This window comes from Achroia grisella, unplaced genomic scaffold, assembly GCF_030625045.1.
Source record: "Achroia grisella isolate CSIRO2021 unplaced genomic scaffold, CSIRO_AGI_Agris_v1 utg874, whole genome shotgun sequence".
In the NCBI taxonomy this organism is placed as follows: domain Eukaryota; kingdom Metazoa; phylum Arthropoda; class Insecta; order Lepidoptera; family Pyralidae; genus Achroia; species Achroia grisella.
Genome location: NW_026713051.1, coordinates 2,842,710 through 2,868,988, shown reverse-complemented (window position 1 = coordinate 2,868,988; position 26,279 = coordinate 2,842,710). Strand labels below are relative to the sequence as shown.

At 31.7% G+C, this 26,279-nt stretch overlaps 3 protein-coding genes across 4 annotated transcripts; 1 reads left to right on the top strand and 2 right to left on the bottom strand.

Moving 5' to 3' along the window:
• Positions 1 to 4,076: 4,076 nt before the first annotated feature.
• On the bottom strand, positions 4,077 to 11,013 carry LOC131853001 (autophagy-related protein 13 homolog). The gene is made up of 6 exons (XM_059203786.1): positions 10,595 to 11,013; positions 9,851 to 10,199; positions 9,197 to 9,386; positions 7,079 to 7,241; positions 5,665 to 5,817; positions 4,077 to 4,706 (listed from the first exon to the last, which is right to left on the bottom strand). The coding sequence occupies exons 1-6, from the start codon at positions 10,775 to 10,777 to the stop codon at positions 4,476 to 4,478; spliced, it is 1,269 nt and encodes a 422-aa protein (XP_059059769.1). The 5' UTR covers positions 10,778 to 11,013; the 3' UTR covers positions 4,077 to 4,475.
• A 596-nt stretch (positions 11,014 to 11,609) lies between these two features.
• On the bottom strand, positions 11,610 to 18,666 carry LOC131852964 (ubiquitin-conjugating enzyme E2 G2). Its single transcript, XM_059203721.1, has 5 exons — positions 18,428 to 18,666; positions 16,394 to 16,475; positions 15,584 to 15,702; positions 14,251 to 14,391; positions 11,610 to 13,714 (listed from the first exon to the last, which is right to left on the bottom strand). Exons 1-5 carry the CDS (start codon positions 18,468 to 18,470, stop codon positions 13,593 to 13,595), a joined length of 507 nt encoding a protein of 168 aa, XP_059059704.1. The 5' UTR covers positions 18,471 to 18,666; the 3' UTR covers positions 11,610 to 13,592.
• Positions 18,310 to 22,847, top strand: LOC131852963 (zinc finger protein 568-like). Of its 2 annotated transcripts, none has more exons than XM_059203720.1 (4): positions 18,310 to 18,363; positions 20,759 to 20,923; positions 21,456 to 21,688; positions 21,984 to 22,847. In XM_059203720.1, exons 2-4 carry the CDS (start codon positions 20,858 to 20,860, stop codon positions 22,834 to 22,836), a joined length of 1,152 nt encoding a protein of 383 aa, XP_059059703.1. In that variant the 5' UTR covers positions 18,310 to 18,363; positions 20,759 to 20,857; the 3' UTR covers positions 22,837 to 22,847. The 2 variants fall into 2 exon arrangements, with proteins under 2 accessions (XP_059059703.1, XP_059059702.1); XM_059203719.1 differs by lacking the exon at positions 18,310 to 18,363 and adding an exon at positions 19,506 to 19,584.
• The last annotated feature ends 3,432 nt before the right edge of the window (positions 22,848 to 26,279 follow it).

The following is a 26,279-nucleotide window of genomic DNA, read 5'->3' as shown; positions in this document are numbered from 1 at the left end:
GTAACTATTTACAATCAGATGCCGCCGTATGCTTGTTAGCCACCATCGTAGTATAAAAAATACACTAGCATATCTACCAGATTACAACAGTTAATTATACTGGATCAGGCCTCGGCCTTCCGATAGCACATCTCCGCACTTCATTTATTGAGTGGAATCCGTACAACTCACTTATGTATAGTTCATAATCTCTGAATCTATCTAACTGTAACGTACACCAATCACGATTAATCTATGTTGTAATTTCCAAAAGAACAGGAAAGAAAAAGAAAATATGTAGATATATACACTTGGATTACACTCAGCACGTTTACATAATCTTATTATTTTAATCTTATAAACGCGAAAGTTTGTGAGTATGGATGGATTGTTACCCTTTCACGCAAAAACTACTAAACGGATTTTGATGAAACTTTACAGTAATATAGCTGATGCGGGTGAAACCGCGAGCTCAGCTAGTATGGGATAATCTGTTATTAAATATAAATGAACCAATAGCTGCAAAATAAAGGATTTTTAACGATTATTAATTTATAATAAACAACAACTACTTTTTGGTTTAAATTATTACACTACTAATTTTGATTAATATACACTAATGCTGTTTATCACAAATATGCTACGTATAAAAGTATAAAATACACATCTGTATACAATTTTCTTTGCTTTCCGTGCAATGATTAATCATTATGGTGTGTGTATAGTGGACTAGAATAAGTTGCAATTAAACTACAGGCACAATAATTTGGTAATAACCAACAAATAATACATACAATTAAAATATTTCATTAAAAGTATTAGTCAGTGATACTTATGTAGTTTTAAAATAAATTTTATTTCATAACAATTCTATCACATCACATTTTACCTCATTCCCTTTAAATATTCTGATTAAGAGTATTATAGTATAACATAATTATAATGCACATATTCAATTCAAAATAAAACTTGGCACTTGTAATCTTGTAAAATATTAAAAATTAAACCACTCGTTGGCTATAAGGCACTCAATGCTAAAAGGTACGCAGTAAAATTATTCACATAATTCAATAAAATACAAAGTAATAATATCTGTAAAATACCCAGAAGGCAGGACTCATGATCATTCACTATACGGTTACACTCCATCGTGTTTAGCTATAAAATAATTATATATAACCTATCTACGTATATTCGTTAAAAAATTAAATTTACAAAAAATTATAAAAGATCATTACTATTAACTTGGCGCTTACAATATTATCTACACGTAAAACTAAATATCAGTCATAATAACATGAGCGTATTATATGAAGAATAAAATTATAAGTAACTATCATGTATGATTAATATGGCGCTCAAGGTGTAATGTAGTAATATAAAATATAATATAAAATTATTTGTTTAATAATATTAAAATTATAATACAGATTAAAGCTGATTCCGCAACTGCATCTATTTAGCGAGCCCATATTGTCCCGAGCAAGTTCAGAGTATTGTAGTATTTATAAAAGCCAACAAATAAAATAATCGTTTAGAATGAATACAGTCCTAATAGATGTTAATATTGATATGTAACTCGAGTATAATCTTGTCAATTGTAATACTGAACTCCATCACTATAACATTTATTGTAAGCGATTCAATACTGCAATAATACTTCCTACAAATATAGTACATAAGATAGCAAATAAAGAAACAATACAATATTACTAACAGATGTTTCAACCTGTCAACATTATCCAGTTGCTAATTATTGTATAATAATTTAGATTTGCCTTATTTTAGACAAAAAAATTATGACAATTATATATGAGAAGAGTTTTTATGTATACTGCCACATTCTCAAATATACCAAGCCCTGCTTAGTCTTACTTGGGACGAGGAATTACTGAACTTGCAGTGCGACGATAATCTCGTTTATATTTAATATTGAGCTTAACCATCGACAGAATTAAATGTGAATAAATGTTACAATGTTTTGGTTTTATACGTTAAAAAATTATCTTAATCTTAATAATATTATAAACACGAAATTTTGTAAGAATGGGTGTTGGTTACTCTTTCACGCTAACACTTCTGTACATATATTGTTGAAACTTTACAGTTATATAGCTTATGCATCAGAATAACATATAACCTATATTTTTTTATTGAAATGTATATATTGAAATTTACCGGGCTGAAACCGTAGGCACATCTTGTTAAAAATGATTAGGACTAGCGTTTGGCATTATGTACGCAGTCGGGGTTGTGTAACGTAGCCACGTAGAGAGCGCGCTCCAATCACAGAGCGCGTACGGTTGCATTCTTCCTGGTGCGTTGAAGCATAATGAGGGGTATGACCTGTGGTCGCCTTCTTCAGTGTAGCGTCATCGTCGTATGAAACATCGTATGACTTCCTACTGAAGTCCAAGCCGAAATTGTACGCCTGTGATTATGCCAACCATTCCCCCGCTGAGACCGTAATTACGGCTTGTTTTTATATTTTCAGTCTATTCCATTTCATCTATTAATGTCTCATCATTCAATCTATTCAATTTCTGTTCCTGATTGGTTCCTCTGCTGTCGTGAACGCTGCTTTGAGACAGTGAATTATAACTTGTTTCTTTCCTTGCACATCATCATATGTCTTAAGCATAAGGTGACTGCAATGATTTATTTATTGAACCTTGTCAGTGAAAAACATGAGAATACAACATGTCTGCTGGAACTGGTGGTATTAGCTTACTCATGTAAGAGTGGGGTCGACTGACCAAATAGCTTGTATCTACTGCTTCATCAGTTCTGGATGTGAGAAATTGAACACAATGTAATGGTTCTCCTTATACTGAACTAGTCGAAGGTCAATCCTAGAAAACGCCTCAGTTCTTAGATGTTTTTTTTGGATTGGAAACTTTTGCCACCAATTGTTTAATCCCTGCTGCATGCATGCATGGTAGCCCAAAAAATTACTTCTTCCTGTTTAAATACATATTTGCTAATGTTTATCAATATGCCATAGTCTGTTAGTTTTTGCACAGTTGTCTGAGATGCTGCTCGTGCTGATCCTCGCTAGGGTATAGGAAACTCTGGTCACCAATGATATGAATTAAACAATAGTAACGAAACGGTTCAAATAGTAAATTAATTAATGTAGGACATTGATTTACCTATCTCTATACGGTACTGGCGGACCACCATAGCTTGTAATATAGTAAAACACCATAGTAGGTAAACTAAGGTTGTGTAACTAATCCTTAAAAATCTAAAGACAAGGTTGAAACATGAGTTAATTCTATTTATGTAAGGACAAAAAAACCGTGGCTTACTTTTTCGTATACAATGACAGTTGCGGTATCTCTTTAAAGCTATAACTAAAATATATTCATTGTGCAATTGTAAAATGTAATTCCTTCAATTAAATTAAATAATAGTAAACTTTTAAAATTATCTGCAATAGAGAATAATTCAGGTATAAGATGTCACGGTGTGGTCGCACATGATACAATATATCTATCCATTAATATAATCGTTACGATCACTCACTTTCCCATTGTTTACTCTTACCTACACAAACCACTGGTTCCCTGTATGTGTTTTCAATACCTAATCAATTTAACAATATGATAAAATGCGAGCTTTTTTTATTTAACTAGATAATGACTTTTTTAGTATAGGTAACATGTAACTTGATGTTTATATATTGGCATGTGAACTAAATGAAGACGTCAATGGAAAGCAAAAATCATGGCCTCTCCAATTGTAAACAAGTCTCAGAGATGATAAAATTAAAATGTATATATAGGATAATATAATTGTACCTAATTGTTTAGTTATGTTCCAATAATCACGTAATACTTATGGCATTGCATTTATAACACGTATGAGTAATATATCCTCTATAAATCTATTTAATAACATGACTGTAAATGTATTGTAATCTTAAATATGTAATTCACTTGAGCATAAATGATTCACAAACGTAACGCAGCGAAGCTGACGATAAGCAATGTAGCCTTTCTATACCTTGCACATATTATTAGAATACTAGAAGCAAAGAGATCTCTATATCAATTACAATATGTTTGGCTTGTTGATTGACTACATGCATACATTGAACAAATAAAATGGATAACTAGCGTGGCATAGCCAGTAAGCCTCAACGTAGAATGTTTAACAACCACTTGTCAATAAGGAAATTTCGTTTTCGATGACTTCGTTATTTAGATACAGATGATGATCAACCTTCTAAAGCGTAATCATATAAACAATTTTTTGGTTCGCCCGTACATCTAATAGTTATGAAAACGCAAAAATCAATCAATAGAAAAAAATTTAAAACCATCAAATTATGGCATGCGAACAAACTACAAACAGAACTTCGTCTTAGTTAAACTAGTTTGACCGCAAGGAATGTTCTATAATTGGGTACCTCATTGGTTGATTTTTACATATCTCATTTCATTTTAATAACAAATACTTAGACAAAAGCGATAACAACTTCATGGTTACAATTACTCGGATCCATTCTCGGAGTTGCTGAACATCGAGGCAACCATGTTGTCGAACTCCGGGACAGCATCCTCAAACATTTTCAACTGCTGAGATAATGATTCCGAATCAGTGGAAGCGGACGCTTCACCGGCGATGTCTGTCCATTCGTCGCTCGCCGACCTAGCCTGTAGGCACTCCTGGTAAAAGTTTGCCAGTTCTGCCATGGGACTACCGTCGGCGAACGGAAAATCCTATAACAAAAAAATTATTTTGTTAACAAGAAACTATAATATTACAGTTAATTCCATCTAAATCATCTCTCTGTACGCAGATCATGCCATATGCTATTTACATATATAACCCATATGAATACTGTAGATGTGAAAGTATGCCTTTCTATCTATTTATTACCTTTAAAGGACTAAATGACAGAAAGGATGTTTATGAAATATGACGAGAAGACAGAATCTGTCACGAGGACAGACAGGCTATCTTGAATTTCAAAAAATCCAGAAGTGGCTCAGTTAACACTTCATTACATGTAAACAAAATAATCAATTTCATTACTGCAAATGAAATTGATTATAAATGCAGTTAATTCCATTAAATGAATGCAGTTAATTCCGTTACCTTTACTACTATTCAATAAGAATATGGGATCGCATATCACATATTCAGTACGGAAAACTGACAGTAGTCATAGTGTGGTCGCAGGACAGTCATCACTAGGCATCCAAGCTACATCGGAGCTCTATTTATTGTAATACGATGCCTCGTTCGAACGTGTATCACGTGTCTTAATATGGGTGTAAATTCAGTAACGGTCGTAAGCGGTGGTATTCACACTGAATATTTGTGATGTGCGAATAGTACTGCGAATAGTACTGAACTTAAATAAAATGCATTGATAGATTGTGAAAAAGTCATAACACATCTAAGAATAACTCTTAGTGAGACAGCTCTCATTACATTCTCCCACTTTCTATATTATTTACATATGTTTTCAAACATACATTAAAACATTCTAAAGAAGTCATAATACATCTAAAAACAACTCTTAGTGAGATATCTCTCATTACATTCTCACGCTTTCTATATTATTTACATAGATTAACGGCCTCGGTGCTGGTGCTGTGTTAATTGTCCAGAGTTATTTATTTTTTTATTTATATTTACAAACAACACTTAAAAAGATGAAATTTAACTTACCATTAGACTAGAATATTTATCGCCATTCTTCATCTTGGGTACTTCTATGGCCTTACTTGTGGCATGAAGGGTTGATGTACCCGTGTCAGCACTGCAACTCGGTTTAGAATCATTCTCATTTTCCGATATGGTTAAATTCTTCATTTTCTGCAACTATTACATAAACATTAGAATAGAATAGAAAATCATTTATTCAAATAAACATAATTTAAGCACTTTTGAATAGTCATAACAATTTGTTTTTTATCTACCACTCATTCGGAAAGCTGTCTCATTACAAGAAGAACGAGCAAGAAATTTGTGTGTAGCTCTTTTAAATGATCCTTGTAAGTTTACATTTACAAGTCGAAACGTGTAAATACAAACTACCAACCAGCACTAATTTTTTGGGTCAAATATAAATATACAATAAGATTAAATCAGTCGTTATTAATTTAGGTATGGTTACTTTTTTATGCAATTCCAATGACAAACAGGTTAATAGTTTAAGGGGAAGCGGTAACAATAGTCTATATACATGAATAGCACTATGGAAATCTTGAGAATAATGAGATGTCATTCATATGCCAGAAGACTAAGATGTCCTGCCTTTTATCCTGTAATTTCACGTCCTAAGCTGACCCTACAACCAAATCATGTCTTAGAAGCGGCATGGGGCTGAAATAGGTGAAACCGAGGTATCAATGCAGACGATTTTTTAGTCTTGTTACTGTAATCGCATATTATTATAGTAACTGGCATCTTCACCTATACATACTACTTCACGAACATAAAATCATTAAGTCAAATAATACATGTAATACCACACATGGAAGTGGGACTGCACTGCATAGCATATATACAATCAATAACAATAACCATGTTTCTTACTAATATTATAAATACGAGCGTTAGTATGAATGGATGGATTTTTTAATTGAAAGCCCAGTATAAATATATCTTACTAATATTATAGTATTAATACCTACTAATAATATTATAAACGCATAAAAATGTGAGTATAGATGGATGGATGTTTGTTACTCTCTCAGGCAAAAATTGTTGACCGGATTTTGATGAAATAGTACAGTAATATAGTTTATACACAGGCCATAAATTCATGCTGGTGAAACCGTAGAACAGCTAGTGGTAAATACTTACCTCAACTCCAAGTCTATTGTTAGACCATCTTTACAATGTACCATTGTTTTTGTATTATTTAAGTAATAGTTAATAATTTTAGCCTAAAATTAGGACGTTTATTGTAAGTTAGAATAATTATATATTTTTAATGTTATCACCAGTTATAAGGCAAATCAAAAATATATAAAATTTTGCCGTAAATTGTACGTCAGTTCAAAGTTACATCGCCATTCGATCCCGACTTCATAGAAATGCAAACTCTGAGCGCCCTGTAAAATTTTGAGTGACATACATTTTGTTTATTGTCGTTTTCAGTTCGGAGCCAGCTCATCTGAGGCTCGGGTGGCAGTTGCTGACTAAGTGCATCATGCAACTCTCGAATTTGGTCGGCGTCGACGAATGCGCCTGCTGTCAAAGGCTTGGATAAATCTATCTCCTTTTTATCATTCACTTTCCTGAAATAAAAGAAGAGAAGTAAGTAGAATAAAAAATTCTTTATTAAAACCAACATTTATTTGAATAAACTTTCAAGTATTTTTTTAATTAGACGCGGTTATTATTTACAGTCAACCCTCCTATAACTCGGTACTCTCAGAACGCGGTTTCCATATAACGCGGAGCTGAAATTGCGACAGCCCTCCTATAACGCGGTACTCTTACAGCGCGGTTTCCGTTCAACAACGTCCCATCAGTTCTTTCCGTGCACCCAATGAATGGTTTTAACTGGATATGTTTATATCAGCATGGTTCACGGGTGGGGCTCCTCATGCGCTATCTTCCACTTCTATTAACTAAATAGTTTCGCATCGACAGCGTGCCATGCGTGTGTGTGTCTAACGAAACTGTAACATGAAAGATATATATGTGATCTTTTGACTACATTGTCGCGTGAACTATAGAAAAACTACGTTCTGCTTATGTCTTAGCCGCTTAAAACCAATGTGAAGATCAACCAAGTGAGGAAGACATTTTGCCCATTAAAAGAAGGCGAGTTAGGCGACTCATATCTGACAGTGAGGATGAGTGTTGAAAAATTACATCATTTTACAAAAGTCTTTCTTTTGTTTTTGTTGGAAAACAGTTTTTTAGTTTAGTTTTTGTTTCATTTTTTTCATCATTTCCTTATTTTTATTGAATTGAAGAGTTCATACTCTTCAATTCAATAAAAATAATTTATAATTTATCTTGTCTTTTGTATTTATTGGTCTCCATATAACGCGGTACGAATGATGTGATTTGTACTTATTCTGAGTCTCTTGTAGCGCGGTTTCCATACAACGCGGTACGCACTCACCGCGTTATAGGAGGGTTGACTGTATATGTATAACTAGCTGTATCCGCGACTTCGCCCCCGTGGAATATAACTTTATTTTTTTAAAACAAAAGTAACCTAAGTTACTCCGTATTACATCAGCTACCTGTCAAAAAAAGTCCCGTTAAAATCGATCCAGCCATTTCAGAGATTAGCCGGAACAAACAGACCGACAGACAGACAGTCAAAAATTTTAAAAAGTTTTTTTTTGGTGTATTTACCATATTTATATTCATATGCATGTAGTAAAAAAACGGTTATTTCAATATTACTAACAGACACTCCAATTTTATTTATTTGTATAGATGTATAGATTAGTAAAAATTATGGGACCTTACTACGTTTTATTTTTATTGAGTTCCCGATATTTGGACAGTTTTTCAACCGCCATGGTTATGGGTTAATTAAATCAAGAAAGTAAAAGAAATATTAAGAATTACATAGCAATTTAACAGCACTTGACATGAAAATAAATAAGATACTGTTGTTCATCTAGATTTGAACAAACCTCAACATTTGAACATCAGATAAAACTTTGATATGAAGAAAAACATATAAACAAATATCTTATTAATATTATTAATGCAAAAGTTTGTGAGTATGTATGGATGATTATTTCATGCAACTGAACCGATTTTGATTAAACTTTACAGTAATATAGCTAGTATAAAAAATGACACTAGCCTGTCGACCAGATTTCAACAGTTAATTTTACGGGATCAGGCCTCTGCCTTCCGATAGGACATTTCCGCACTTCATTTATTGAGTGGAACCCCTCAACTCACTTATGTAGTTCATAATTTCTGAATCAATCTAACTAAACATGATTAATCTATGTTGTAATTCCCAAAAGAATAGGAAAGAAAAAGAAAATATGTAGATTGGATTACACTATGTTGATGAAACTATAATATAGCTTATACATCAGAATAACATATAGGCTATAAATATACACCGGAGAAACAGTGAACACTACTGACACTAGTCAGGAAATAAAATAAGAATTCAGATTCTTTTTCCATTTCACTAATATATTTCTGATCACCTGAGTACATATGTTGTCACTCATCATAGAAGGCAAGATTTTGTGTTACTTACTTTGGACTTTCATAAAAATGGTCACTCTTCACCATGATATCATTAACAGTTGTAGTAACAGTTGAAGATAAAGCTATTTTGGGTTTGTCCTCAGGTAGTATTGTCATTTTGGTTCTGTACACTACATCTATGTATATAGTGCCTATTGGTGTTTGAAGATCACTTATTTTAATACTTTTAAATTGTTCACCTGCAGAAGAATAATTATTTTTAAAACCTGGTTGATAATGCCAACTACAGTGGACCCCTGGTTATCCAACAAACGTTTTGCAGGACAATGTCGGACAATCAAATTTGTCTGATTAAAGAAGGGGACTAAAAGATCTCCTATAATCCAGAATTTTTTATAAGAGTACCTTTTAATCCGACAAATTACAGATCCAGTGATAAGATTCTATGTTATATATGTATGTATCTATATGCACTCTGAATTACAAATCTTACTTCATTATGTATGTCAACTACTAAAAGATTCAATAAATGGAGCACTTTTTACATACGAGAGCAGGCATATATCAAGAGCACACTATTTGAACATAATTATGAACATACAATAAAAAAAACCTTTTTTTTTATTTGTGATTAATTGTAATTCTTTCCTCTCTATTGTTTCATACTCAAAAAGTAATATTATTAACAGATTAAAAAACATACCTAATAAATTTAAGTTGGGTTCACCACCATATATCTTATGAAATATTTTATAGGATTCTTTATGTTGGGACCTAGACATTTTGTAAGCGGGTGTAATCCTTGATATTGTTAACGTAGATTTAAGCATAATACTCATACGGTAATAAATTGTAGGAATGGATATGCCATTATTAGATGAACTTGGGACCATTCTCACCGTCCACAACTCTAGGACCATTCCTTCATCATCACTAGTTCTTAGCGATATTTCTATGCACAAAACTTTAGATAGTGCAGACACAATTTCTTCTTTCAGTACTCCATTTGTATCTTGCTTAACTTCAGGCTCATCAGGAATAGACAAATTGAACTATAAAATTAAAAAGTAAGCATTTTCAAAAAACTAAGGTTTATTTATACTTGATGACCATAGCAGTAATTTGCCATACAAAAAAATCTAAAGATATTTGGCCAAAAATTTTGTTTATGAGCATCTGCATAGTAACAATATCATTCTAAATAAAAAATTAAATTTGTAGAATATGCTGTAATGTTTCATAGAAAAATGTGACTATGAATACAAGTTTAAGTCGTGTACAAAAGTGCATATGAATAATATAAGTATGGAAATTTTAACCATTAATATTAAAATTCGCGCAAAATAAATTCGCTACTGTCAAATTATTTTGCAGGCCTTTTATTTTAACAACATTTTACAACACGAATAATAGTTTTACGAGACCAAAAATAATAATAAATATTTACCCATTGTTGATTGTTAGGAGACGGAGGCCCATTATCTATAGGATTTCTAGCGTTGATTTCTTGAGTTATCTTCTTCCCTTGTCTGCTCTGAACCACTATTTGCGCGACCTTGTGAGTCAAAATCTTTGTAAACTTAGATAACTTCAACTTGTCTGCCTCTGTATATAACTCTAATTGGGCCATCCTTTTGATATTATTAACTGATTCAATCAAGACAACATGGTGTGAAATAACTACGCAGTGAAACAATAAATATAATCAAGTAGGCTTTATGCACATTGTTGTATTGTACTAAAAAATAAATGCTTATAAAGTTTTAATATTATAAATAAAAAATGTATTACAAGTAATATTCAAAATGGCGAATCAATACGAATCTGTTAAAATATATTTTAATCACAAGAAATCGACAACGTTCAATAAACTTTTTAAAAGGTCTAGGTTAAAAAATTATTCCATTATAGCATAGCTAATAGAACAGAACCATTGCCATGTAGAGTAGAGCCCTAGCCTGTGTTGCTAGATTCATATCTATGGGTTTTCCCCAAAAATAGTTAAAAATCAATAAAAGTTTAGCAGTGTATTCAGTCTTCGCCTTCTTATTTTTTTATACTTTGATAGGATTTAATACTAATATCTTACTTCTGTGTTTTGGAAGCTAATGATCTTTTATAATTTTTTACAGTTCTTCATGTTAGTTCACAGGTTTACATAATATGTATATATAATAAAAATCCTTACGACCACCCAATTTCAATTTTCTTCCACTAATTTGGGAAAAAATTAATCTGGCTATTTCCTAAGAACAAGAGTCGTAGCTCTTGTTCTTAGGTTTTTTAAATGTCTGTTACTTATAAGCCAGGATGTTACAAAAATTAATTATATTTAATACCAAATGCCCTACTTCCACTTACCATCTTGTGTGATGATGAATAATGCAACTGACTTTGCTTTCTCAATTCATAGGTTTATAAATTTTTCGTAATGTAGGTAATTAAAAAACACATTAGGGAGATATTGAACATGTTTATTAATAATTTTCAAATTGTGATAATTGACCTGTTTTATAAGAATCCGTACTAATTAGTAAAATACAATTTGTCTCTATTCTTCAAGATTATCTTGCAATACTTCGGACGGCTCTGATATACTTTTTCTTTAGAGTTAACAAGGTCGTTTTATTGCCAACTTTTACCAGACTACGGCGAAGCAAAAAGAAATGTTATAACATTGATTGGTGCAAATGTTTACCTATTTCTTATGAGGGATTCAGTGAGCATAAGTACTTTTAAACTATCTATACTAATATTTCAAATATGAAAGTAACTGTCTGACTGTTTGTTACCATTTCACGAGTAAACAGGTGAAATAATCTTAATAAAATGCGATATTGCAATAAACTGCATTACAAAGAAGGCATGGCTATCTTTCATCTCATAAAAAGCAGATAACAGATAGTAACGTTGTATAAATTAAAAGTGCTATAAGTAATTAAACTACGATTACAATCAAAACTAAGCGAAGTGATTTTTCTCTGGAATTATAGTAAAACATTCCCACTTCATCGTAACTTTCGTACGTTACATTGTGTACATTGAATTATCTTTCGCCAAATAAATGGAAAATATGAATATTTTTACGTTAATCGAATTACATTGTAATTATGTCATCAAATTTTTCCGTACGGTAAAGACATTCTGTTTATACGACATGAATTTGATGGTTATTGTGCGGAAAAAACGACAATATTGAATTAAATCGCATAGTTGACTGTAATTCTGTTTAGAAAACGTATCGAGCTACTTCATACAACGTAAATACCTGATTATCTTAAAATGATTACAAGTATGTAATTCAGTATATTGCCGGCTTCGGCGTTTGGTTGCATGCAGCCTATAATCGGGAATAATGTATATTAAAAAATATTTAAACCTACCCAAAATATTATTTAAATTATTAACCGAGTGTTGACACAAATAATTTTATGGCAAATAAAGGTATTTGCCAAATTATTCGTATTAAGACCCGATTAATAATTTAATTAATGTATATCAAACACGAAAGTTTAAAAATAACTACCCAAAATACAAATTAAAACACCAAAACAATAAATAAATATTAAGTAAAGACTCCGGCTACTAAATATTACACCTTAAAAATATGTAACAAGAAAATATTCTCATCTGTATTAATTATGTACAAACAATTCAATATTTATTGCCTACTACATTATCAACTTACACATAATCTATTTATTATATATTTAGTGATGTTCAGGTCATACATAATATTTAAAATAAACATTTTAAACAAAAGTTTTACAGGGTGTATTAAGGATATGGGTTTTCTTAAAAGTGTATCCATATAAGTTTACTGAATGTTCCATTTATTAATTGCATATTAATAATAGTAGTAAATAGATTGAATGTGATAACCGTTATTACTGATATTAGCTAATGTAAATAAGTTTATATAATAACTAACAATATCCAAAAATATTCTCTATCAGTGAGCGAACACGAATATTTAATCCCATTTGTAACGTCATAAAAAGCTATAGTTTAATATGAACTACATAATAACTATTAAGAGATAAACAATATTTATAACATGATGTACATAAATTTATAAACTTATAACGCCGAGCTATACATAATTCAACTGTATCACATTATATTGCATAATAATTATCTGTATATTAACAATGACCAGCTAGGCAGCTTCAGAAGGCATCATTGTTGTATTCGTGTTAGTCGAAAGGGTAAAAATTGCACGCGTTCACATGATCCTATAGCATGTATAGAAAGAACACAATTAATTTTTAAAATATAACTTTCGTTTCTTAGAGAAAGTGGTTCAGATTTATGAGTATTTTACTTGGCTTTCTGATTGCTGTACCCTTACGACTAACCCGTGAGTTTCCCACTCATACATAATAAATTATCTGTAATGGATGCACATCATAAATTGGCAACAGTAAGTGTTAGTTTAATTATTATTAGGAAGAAGATAATCCTAAAGTTTTCCTGACCAATCTTTCAGCTATTTTGTTGAACTCTTCCCGGTCTTCTCTCCACATTTTTGCAGCATCTACATTGGCGCCACTTTCGTCATTCGGTTCTGGAAAATATTTAATTAATTAAATTCATACACTAATTGATATTCTAATTTATCTATATACTTAATAGTTGAATACTACTTTACATATTTTTAATTATTTATTAAATTGTTTATATCAGACAGTTACAGTAAAATATTTGTGACCAAATGGCGCTGTTTAAATAACAAATTTATTAATTTATAAAGTGAAATAAAGAATATAATGTTTAGAGGGTTGGAAATTGCTTGAAATAGAATGTCTATAGAAAATAGGTTAATTAGTGGCTGTGAAATAATGATGCGAATGATAAGTATCCAGTTTCATCCTAATTCTTACATCTCTCGATACTGGTATGCAGTATGTTTAGTAACTTTGACAGGTATTTTGAAAGGATATTATTGAAAATCTTTTAACTTTATAAGATCGTGTAATATGATTTGGAAGTTTATAGAAACATGGTAATGGATAACACTTTGGTATCTCGGCTGAATGATAGTGTTCCATATTATTTACTTTATTAAAGTTAAAAATACATAGTCTCAATTTTTAAACTCACCAGCTAGCATACTAACAACAGACAAAAGAATTTTCTCTACACTTTGTACTGGCGACCATCTCTCTGCACTACTCTCATATCCCATTGGGTCATCACCTGGCGCATGGAGGATTGATATACAAACTCTTCCGTCAGCATATACTGAAATAATTTACGAATACATAAAAAAAATTGCACTCAAGTTAGAAATACTATAGAGTCAATGTGAAAGTGTAACAATCAAGTCAAAATACATGGTCATAGCACCTCTTATCGAGCTCGACTGTAAGTTATTTTGATGATAACCTCTGTCTTACTGATTTCAGCCACCAAGCAGTTTGCTTTGTAAGTTGTGTTTCGGTTGAAGGATAAAGATAATGTAGTGAAATCACAGTATAGGAGATATGATATCTTAGTCTTTAGAATGGCAATTCATGCATGCTATCAGATCTCACATAGCAATGTGATGTCCACAGTCTTCTTTGTGTTCATTTGTATTCAGGTGGGCAGTCAGCTTGTTGTCCATTCTAATTACATAAAAAAGGTGAAATATTCGCAAATACATACTTTCATACATGCATGATGTATAAATAAAAATAATTACAAACATATTACACAGTAAAATGTATTTAATATGTTTGTAAATATATAATTGTACAGAAATCACCTACAACATGGACATAGAATAGGATTTTTAGAGGAGGCCCTAAATCCAATTCTTTGTAATTTATCTTGATAATAAATCTAAAAACATTTTATTCTCCTTTTCAAAGAAGTTTTAAAATGTTTTTTTTAAATAATCACATTTAAAAGTTACATATATAAAATAATCAATTCCATAATAAATATATATTTTATACATAAGCATGATGAATGTGTAACATTAAATAAAATAAATAAATAAGAGTTTTTCAAATAACTACCGGACAGTTTAATCTGTTTGAATCAAATATTTGTTTTTCTGTTTCTGCCTCCTCTAATGGGAAACAGGTATGATATATATTTATATATATATATATGCAATGAAAAATGACAGGCTATATCATATAGGCAATATTATAAGAGGCAAATAAATAAAAAGCACAATGAACTGATGCCAACAAAAACATGAAATAAAATGTTTTACCAAGCCGCCTCGCCGGCATAGCAATGGTAGGCCTTTCTTCTCTAATGAGAAGCGACCTGTGTCCATCATTGGGATGATAATGTGCTGTTAGGATGATGATAACTTATCTGCAATTTTAACAATTTGTGGTACTATCCGTTATGTATATGGAGATTATTATAATTGAAATAAACCATAAATAACGATTATTTGTTTTAAAAATAATGCTAATATTCTGTTAATACTTACTATTAGGATGAAACATTTCACATATAAATTGCATTTTAGGTGGGCTTAGTGGATAATCAGCAGGGAAAACCAGTTTCGCTGGAAATATTCCACCTTCGAAACAGGTGCCTTCTGGTCCCCTGCAAATACAATATTTTTAATACATATAGTTCCTTTGAAGAAAGTGTTAAGTATACTAATTAATTTTCAACAACAGTATGCAACACTTTTATTCAAAAGTACAAATAGAATTACCTTTCTTAAATGTACAGCCAAAATTTAAGAGTTCTGTTTCTAAGAAAATTAAGGATATATACAGTATTATATAGAATATAAATATTATATAATCCCCTGAAGCATATGTATATTGCAATAACCTCAAAAACTACTGAACTTTGTTATACATATTGGATGATTTTTTCCCTGTAGACTATTTGACTAAAATTAGGTTAAGTACTATGAAATTTCAATTTTCTTGAAAATACAATAATAAGGTTCATATATACCACACAGAAATAATTGCAATATAATAGTATACAAAATATTTACAGAAATAAATCCATCCCTTTTGCAATAGTGTGTGACAGCAAAGCAATTAATTAACCTTGTTTGCAAATTGTCTGATGAACTTTATCTATCTGTATATATTCATTTAAGTCTTTTTGTTATATTCTAAAGAAATACTGGAGAAAAGTATCAATTGGTTACAAACAGAATTTAAAGATTTTAATAACAATCAAATCATTTCCATATACCTAATATACCACACTTAATATTACACTATAATATTTATGAATAAATTATACCTAAATCTTATACTAAAACTCTTACGTTATTAAAGCTTCCCATTCAAAGAAATTTTCTTCATTTATAGGTCCAGCTAAAATACCTTCTGGTGGGTTGATTGTTAATTCTGAAACATATTATACATTGTACTTTTATATTATTAGACTGTATATTTTTATGGGTTACTACATCTATATTACAAGTTTGTATTATTTTGAATAGCTGACCATATGCCCATCTGCACATTTCAAATTAACATAGCACTGAGTAAATCAAATATAAAAAAGCAGAAATTATAACAAATGTATCTTCTACATTATAACGAATATCTAGACTCATCTGATATATCTGTTTTTTTTATAATAAAAACATTTATATATTACACATGATTTAGTGTACTAAATCATGTGTAATATATAAGTGTTGTTAAATCACAGAACAGAGAGGAAGATAAAGAATTACAACCATTATATCAACACATATACTGTATAAAGACAACACACACTTCTCTAATATAAGACACACTTATATTAGGGAAGAATTATCCCCATTATCCCATTTCAAAATGATGACTAACTATAATTTGTGATAAACCATTTCCTAGATGATATTATGCACACTAATAAGGGCTACTGATGTTTAGGTATGTTAACATGTTTATGGACACTTGCTCTATAGCCGTCAAAGCAAAGTTCACAATGTGACATAATGGAAATAACTGTCTAAAACAAAGAAACAGTCTTTTTGGACAGTGTGGCTATAGTTGCACAAATGTGCATTTACTGGCATACAAGTAGAAGTGTAATGACATGACATTTGGAAACAAATTTAGGTTTAATTTTGTTTTCCACCTGACATGCAGCTTCAGTACACACATGCTTGCAAAAGGAGTAGTGTGATCGTGTTTTCTCTTGAATTGTGTCAAAATGAAGATTATTTAAGCAGAATAAGTAAAACTCTACTTCTAATATTCTAATAATTACAAAAACATATAGTGTCAATTTTCGAACTTCACTTGTTCTACTGTCCATCAATGTGTTAATATAAATTACACATACTTATATATAAACACTATACATATATAAACACATAAATTATATATTAAAGGAATGTCATTAATCAATAATTTGTTATGCAGTTATTTTTTTATTACTTCTTTATTACCAAAGATATTCAATAATAATCTTATGATTTACCAATTCTTTGTATAATATTATTTTACCATATGCTTTGTTTTTCGTGAATCAAAAACAAAATATATGTAATTTAACTAATCAGAGGCAGGATTTGGACCCACCAACTTACATTCATTTAATAAATTTATATTTCATTTACTATAATTATATAAATATTGCCATTATTAACCACAAATTAGTGTGGATATTCCTTGTAAATTGGACTCTATTTTCCGCAATCAGCCTCTCTTCTGGCCCGTTGCATGTGGATGCCGTAGATATTCCTTGTAATGTAATCCCTAATAAAAATTTGTATTCTAATGAAAGCTACTCAATAATTATTTATTCATGTATTTTAATACCTTATGAAAGTCAAGTTCTTTGTATTAATATTTTTTCCCTACCATCCAATTCTGTATAAGTATATATGCAATTAAGAACTGGCAATTTTTTTTAAGAGTATTTGTTGTATTTGTTTACTGATATGGTTGCCTATGTTTAACAATAAATGAAAATCCCATGCATCAGTATTACAAATTAGAACATTATATTAAATTAAAAAATGTTGTTAGAGGTGATATACAATATTAATTGATTTAAAATTTCAAAGTAAAATTTGATTTTTATGATTATGAAAGTAATTATGTGCAGGTTTATAAAATCATTAAAATGCCGAAGATGATCTGCCATATGTCGTCGAAGTCAGTTGAATGAGAGATGGTCTGTATCAGTGAAGACTAAAGACATAAATAGCAGTTTGAAGGTTGATTTGGACCGATAACCGCCAAAAGTTGCAAGAAAAATTAATGTAGGTGATATGAAGTTCACCGGGTCATCAAGGTATTGCTATTGTTACTTAACTTTTAGGTGATAATTGTACCATTGTTTAAGTTTTTTAACTCACGTTTATATTCAGCCATGAGCCTCCTTAGTGCTGACCCCGCCATAATTATTTTTATCAAGTGTACATAGAAATATTTTCATGCAAGCACAAGTAAGGAAATACGTGGCAAACAAAACGAATAGCAGCGGATAGTTGGCGATAAAAGTTGTATGGTTTGGGTGTGATGTGTCACAATTACAAACTAAAAAGAGAAATGCTAAGCTAATTCAATCACAATCACAACAGTACATAGTGCGTGTTGTGAGATGTCACTGTCAGCAGTCAGTGTTAAATACAGAGTTGTCAATGTCAGGCGATTATTAGATGGCAGTCACCAAGTTCCTTCCACTATTTAGCTGTATGGGCACAGTTCTTTTGCCTTTTCTAAAAGAAAAACAGAACCAATAAAAATTATTTTATTATTTATTTAATTGATTTTGTTATGTTTGAGTATATAAATTCTGTACGTCTATCGTATCCATATTCATATAATCATTAAAATTATCGATAAAAATTATATATTTAAACTTAACGTGCATATATACTTTGTTATATTTATATTTAAAAATAACCAACAGATATACTAGTTGTATTTCAGTAAATGGAATGCTAGTGTACACAGAGAACCCATTTTCAGAGTCTGTTCTTTATACAGGATCTTCATAGTGAATGCCATATAAATATAACAAAAGAATAATAATTAGATTCTGTCAGCATCTCAAACTGATATTTTATTCATACAATAATTTATTTTAAAAACCTTTAATATTACATACAACGTTTCTCTTTGTTGTTCAAACAAACACTATTTCAAAGATATCTTAAATATTCTGTATTTAAATATAATAAATATTATTGCATAATTTAAAGTAGGTCCATGGAAAATGGCGGATTTTTTTAACATCAAGTAAAACATATAATTATAATTTTTTTAATTTCTATTTAAAATTGAAATCAATCTTAATCACAGTACCTACAGCTATAAACTAAAACGTACGTAAAATAGGTAGTTATATATATATATATTTCTTTACTTGGATTATTATTTATTCATATGTACCTATAGCCAGTTAAAATTGTTCATAGTTTACAGGATAGACATGGATTCCCTTGATGTATATGCGGAACAGTTTTCACAATCTACCATTCTTTCCCAACCTATTACAAAGCCTATACAGGTAACATATTGTTGAAATCTTTACAATACTTTTCAGTTTTATATGTTGTTGTACCTATATTCGCCTTATTCCTTTTTCCTTATTCTTTTTGTCACTGCCTCAGATTACTGCATCAGACCTATTTTTTCAGACTAATACGTAATAATAAATTGCTAATAAATTTAATACTAATAATAATACTGAGTAAATAGTATTGTGTATTGTACATCCGATTGCTAGCAAAGTACCATTGAACTCCACGCGGTTTCCCGTGGAAACTATCGTGATAAATTACTGATGACTTTGTGACGATGGGCTATCTGACCTGACAAGCCTGCGCTAAGGGTTTATGCTGGCGGGACACCAGTGGAGGATGATAAGTTGCGCATGAGGTCATATCAGTTAGGCCATCACGAAGTTTTTAGTATGTATATTAATAAAGTAGTCTTTATTAAATAAAATAAATTTAATAAAAAAACGCTGGGAATTTGTCGCAATGGTTTCCCGGGGGAATCGTGTGGATCTCAACCTGACCACACTGCTAGCAATGGAGCTATATATTAGTCCACATTACTAACAATCCCCTTACCAAAAAGGTATCCGTCAGTTTGTTAGCCATTCCAATTATACGTATGTATAGGTATGTAAAACATTACATAGCTACTGAAATCTTTGAATTTTTATTTCAAGTACCTATTGCTCTTTGAGAAAGAATCAATCGCGCTAATACATTAGATATATCCTATATATAATTCTCGTGTCACAATTAGTTAGTTATCGTACTCCTCCGAAACGACTTGCCGATATTTATGAAATTTTATATGCCTATTCAGTAGGCCTGAGATCTATTTTTAATACCACTTAGTGAAGTGATAAGAGATTTCCACATTTAACATTTTTATTTTTTGTTTTATAATACGGCTTTAATAAATTGTATGTATTCTTTAATCCCGCATTATATACCCTAAATTTTCACCCTTCTATCGTCAACCACTATTTCTTAATAGCGATTTTATATGCCAAAACAACATTTGCGGGGTCAGATAGTATTATATACACTTATTTCACCTTTGAACCTATCTAGTATCTAATTGCGTTAGATACTTATCTGCTTCAAGCGTGAAATATTTTTAATTTCATTGGATATACATATACACGTATGTACTCGACTACTTACTTAATTTAATATTTCTAGAATTCACTGCTCTGGGAAGAAGAATCCTTCCCAAAATATGTTTGTCGTATATGCAAAAAGACATTTTATAATGCGACAGCTTTGCAAAATCATAAAAATATGCAGCACGATAACAATGGGTCCAGTAGTGACAACGAGCAGAATGTTTTGCGACAGAGCGATCAGGTATGTTAAGAAAACCATATATCCATATATTTTAATAGTTTTATTAAAAAATACTTATTAGTTTGTCATGGAAACATGGAATCAACTTTGGGCTAAGCCGCGGTCCGAAATAACAGCGTATTAATGGTTTAATAATGAGAAGTCACAGACACTACTTTTCACAAAGTTGAAGAGTTTGTAAGGATTGTAAATTGTAATTAAATATCTACTATGATAGGTATTCATCCCTTAAAAATGTGAGCGAGTGGCTATGTTTTTTATGGATGATTATGGAATGGTGCACCTACCTTCGCTAATGGTTTACCCTGACGGGGTACCAGTGGAGGATGCTAAGATGAGTACGAGGTCAGGTCTGTGAGCCCGTCGTGACAAACTCACCAGGAATTTATCAAGGTAGATTTCCAGGAGGAACTGCGTGGAAGTCAACCTGACTAAGTACATTGCTTACGATGGCTGTGAACTAACAACCCTTGTCCCCCAGATAAGTATATCTTTATATTATAAGAAAACTGATAAATTTTTCATTTATTAGGTGTATAATGATCTAAGTGCGTTCAAGTTTATACCATTAAGAAATTATGAGGAGTCTGCTGATGTAACAGTTCAGGACGGTCTGATGACGCGTCTTTTCAATGAGGATACAACGTATTTGTTGGTGAAAGTGGAAGGAGGTGACATGGACGTCGAGTGTACGAAGAGATCCCGGATGGGGGGTGTTTTAAAACGAACTCAGAATAAGCCAGGAAAACCCCCTGTTGACTTGAGGTATATTTCAAAATAAACAAAAATAGGGTAGTCAGTTTTGACATAAATTCTGGATATGAATACTTGACCTCGGCAACAATAGTGACGTTCTAGTTGTTACCTGTGGCTTACTTTTGCATTTTTGTAATAAGGGATAGCATATATGTGATCACCAGATCCAATATATCTTCACGTTGAATGTCATCAGGATTAGATCAGCTCCTTTGTCGTGAAGAGGCAACAAACAGTCCGATAGACTTTAGCATTTATAATATTCATAAGCAATGTTTTCAATTGCATTTTATTCATCTTTCAGGGGTCCTTTTACGTGCACTTTTCCATCAACGCTACGTCCAGATCTACAGTGCCGTCAAATATTTTTTAACTGCTGCGATTATTCTCTACACTACCGGGAAGAGCACACTAAGAGACGCAAAGCTGCTCTGCGTTGCCAAGTGTGTGAGAAGCCACTCGACAGAGACGTCTACTCGGATACCTCGATCGCAGCGCAAATTCAAGCTGTGAATCTATTGACCTATTATTGTCAAATATGTGGCCAGACCTTCGTAAATGGTACAGAATATGATGCCCATAATCGCATCGCCCACGCAAAGATGAAACCCCACCAATGTTCTATATGCGCCAAACGTTTTACTCAACAAGGCGGTCTTCAACAGCATATGCGGATGCATACAGGTATTCGCCCGTTCGGATGCACTTTTTGTCCGAAAGCTTTTACGCAAAAGGCTGGTCTTGATCAGCATTTGCGTACCCATACGAAAATAAAGCCGTTTAAATGTGTGATATGCAGCAAGTGCTTCTCGCAGTCGGTTCATTTACGTCAGCATATGCGTACACATACAAATATCCAGCCCTTTAAATGTTCAGTATGCGGGAGAAGGTTTAAGCAAAGCAGTCATCTAAATTTTCATATGAGATCGCACATAGGTGATACGGATCAACTGCTCGTGGATCAGTACTCGCAAGCTCTGCACCGTCAGAATCCGATGGAGTTTTTGAATATGGCGAGTTTGCAGCCGGTTCAAGATGGCGAGAGCGTATACTTTGCAGTGGAACTTGGCAATGAACCTGGGCAACGTACAGCAGAGCATAATCCTTTTGGTTATCAATCGCATCCTGTGCTCCCCGATAACGTTCTGTCATTGTAAACCGGTTCACGTCTTCGCATGTTCTAGTTATTAGTAATACTAGTATAAGAATACATTTGTTGTATATTAAAAATATACTTTTTATACACTACTATCAATTAACTCTCTATTGGAAAATGATATCTCTATACAGGTATTATTCTGTGCTTGTGTTTGTAACCTAACTCCTCCTAAACGGCTAGATCGATGAAATTGTGTGTGTATAATCCAATGGGTTCATAGACAAATTAAAAAAATCTATACGGTATGTGATGCTGCTTTTCCGGACAGATAGATATTCGGATTAAAAAATAAATAAATTTTTTTTCGCTTGGAGGATTATAATATATTATATTATAATATGATTATTTAGGTATGAAATCATTTATACTGCGCCGCATTCAGTATTTCAATGTCTCTACGATAATACTAAAATGTACTATCTAGACACGTTATATTAGATACAAACATACAAGATCACACCGAAGGCACGTATCGTTTATTTTAATTATTTAATATTTCCCTAGAACAGAGAAGTCTGTTGAAATGTCTATTTCGACCAAATATCCCTATATTCATTTGTCCGAAATATCCACTGAAATATTATTAAGACATTTAAAACAACACTGATAGCGATGTTTAATAGACTCTATGTACGTATAGCCAGTAGTATTTGCTTTTTTTTAAACTAACAATGGAAAAAATGCAACACGGAGATATAGATTATGTGGCACTGCACTTAAATGCAGTCTTACACATACCAGCGGGGCTACTGTTTTAACTGACAAATAATTTGGTAGGTTAACTTCAGTACAATTAAACATGAAATATAACCTAATATAATTTAGTGTCTTTTTACATGATTGATATAAATATGTGCTACTAATAAAAACAAATGGATACACTGACAAATCTACAAAACCCCATTACCTTTTAGTACATAGAAAACAAAAAATATCACTGATGATTTTTTTACATATTCAAGAGGATAGCAATTCATTTGTAATTCCATTTATCGGTGTTAGAGTTTAGTGTATACGAATTGATTTTAAACAGGAGGTTAAATTCCACTGTATTTTTTGTGCATGCTGTTTGCGTTTCTTGGTGAAATATTAGTCTTTTTTGTGGCAGTAAGTCTGAAATTAATAAATTAACTTGGTAACATTTAATTTTAACCAAATTTACATAAATTTGGTTAAAATTAAATGCAAGTACTTATTTTTGGGAACTTTTAAGTAATAAGATTACTTTCAGAAAGTCAGTAGTATAATTAAACAGAATTGTATTTTTATAAAATAAATAATACTGATGGCGTCGGTGGCGTAGCGGTTCAGTAAATCGCTTTATTTTCGATAGTCGTAGGTTGGATTCTCGCACGGTGCAAACATTTGTATTCCTGAGTATAATCGGTCTGAGTGTTTTTTTATGTATATTATGCATGTAATTACAAAAACAAAATATCTAAGTATTTACAAGCACAAGCTCTGCTTACCGTGGAACTAGATGGCGTTGTGTTAATTGTCAATGGATATTATTTATTTAATTATACTTCTTAAAATAAATAAGTATGAACGGAGACAAGTATAATACATACATAGAATACCTTTAGACATTAATTGTAAGTCGGCCAAATATTTCAGTTCAGTTTCATATCAATCTAAAGTTTTACAATAAATGCATAAACATAGGTGTAATATATACATATAAAGAGAATCGTATGCTATCTACCAGGAGACCAGGACTAGTGAGGAGAAACTCGATATAAATGCATCCCGTTTCAGATAGTTGCATTTCCTGCATGTCTTCCTACTCGCACAGTATTGAACGGCTTGAAGCTCTGTACAGTACTAGATGTACATTGTTTTGAAACGTCATCATAGGTAGTAAGTAAGTATTGTCTATGTATGTATATGTTCTGTTCGGTGCATAGAGGAGATTTTCATGGAGCAGCAATTTCAAAGTTTGTTTGATTTTTATTAATTTTGGTATTTAGTTGCAAGGAGTTAAATGATTTAAAATTTTGATGGAATCGTAATAATTGTTAAAATAACTTATATATTTGAAATTAGAAACGTGCTCTCATAACAATGTCTGACACTGACATACCCAATAAGTTAGACTTTCAGCAAACCCCATGGAAACTATTATGAATTGTGATCCCTCAGTCCATTCATTGTATTGTATATTGGATCCAGTCTCCGCAATTAGCCTCTCATTCGGGCCATTGTGCGTGCAGAGCCAGACTACTAAAGTAGCCAGCCAAGCTCCTCCCAAAAGCGCAGAAGACTCCTGGTGTCTTTACAGGCTTCACGGAGTGACTTCACTGTTTCGAGGATTTGTTTTCGTTGTGGGGCCACTGCCGCGCACTTCACTTCACGTGAGCCGCCGTTTCTTCAGCTTCAAAGCAGCCCCGACAAAGGGAACTGTCTGTAGCATAAATTGTGTATAGGTGTTTTTTTAAGTCCATTCCAGCTCAGTCCATTCATATTATAGCTCTGTATATTAAACCATTATATTAAGAATAAGGGTTAGTGTTTTAATTAAATTGCTCAAATTTTAAATCCTCTTTTCATAATAATATATAAATTTTTCATGAACTTAATATTTCTTTAATATGCAATAAACTACAAGAACATGAAAAACATGAATAAACAACTAGAAGAAGGAGGAATTTATATATTTTGTAATTATCGCAACTATGTCATAGCGATATACTTGGATCGTCTTCCTATATAATAATTTACATAGGATGTAATTTTACCAAAATATTTCACTTTTTGCACTTGTGTTTCTGTATTAAAAAGTGTAAATCTTTTTGCAATAAGTCATGTTATTTCATATTAGCTTGCGCAGTATTGTCCAGTACGAAGAATTTTGATGATTTGTTTGTTTAGGTTAGTATCTACATATTATAATATTATGTTATCTGTGATACATATAAAAGTAATGATGCAGCGTCGTCCCATTACAAAGACAATAAAATGTTGCGCTGCAAAACTAATTGCGGAAACTTTAATATGTACCTTGAATTTAGACTAAGCAGTATTTCGACTATGTTATTTGAACAATGACGAGTCGTCCAAACAAGGCCCGCGTGTGGCCGCGCTGTGGTTACAATTTGGTCTTGTGTATATTTATTTTGTTAGAGCTTAAAGAAAACAAAGGGCCGGCTGATGGCTGCATCCTGAACTCGATCCTTTTGTCTCGTTTGACCTTTGAGATATATGCACCTCATAAAGTGCTCGTGTTTATTAATTGTCCATTAGCATATGACTTGTATCATGTAGAGATTACGACAGCTGCTACATTGTTGATTTTGAGGGAATGAAACCTTACATTAAGCCATTACACATAATGTGTATCTTAGCAATAATCGGAAATCACTGTCCTCACTTTTAGGTGCTTAGTTGCCAGGCAAAGCGAGATGTTTAAGAAGTTTTAATACCTACTTCTTAAACATCTCG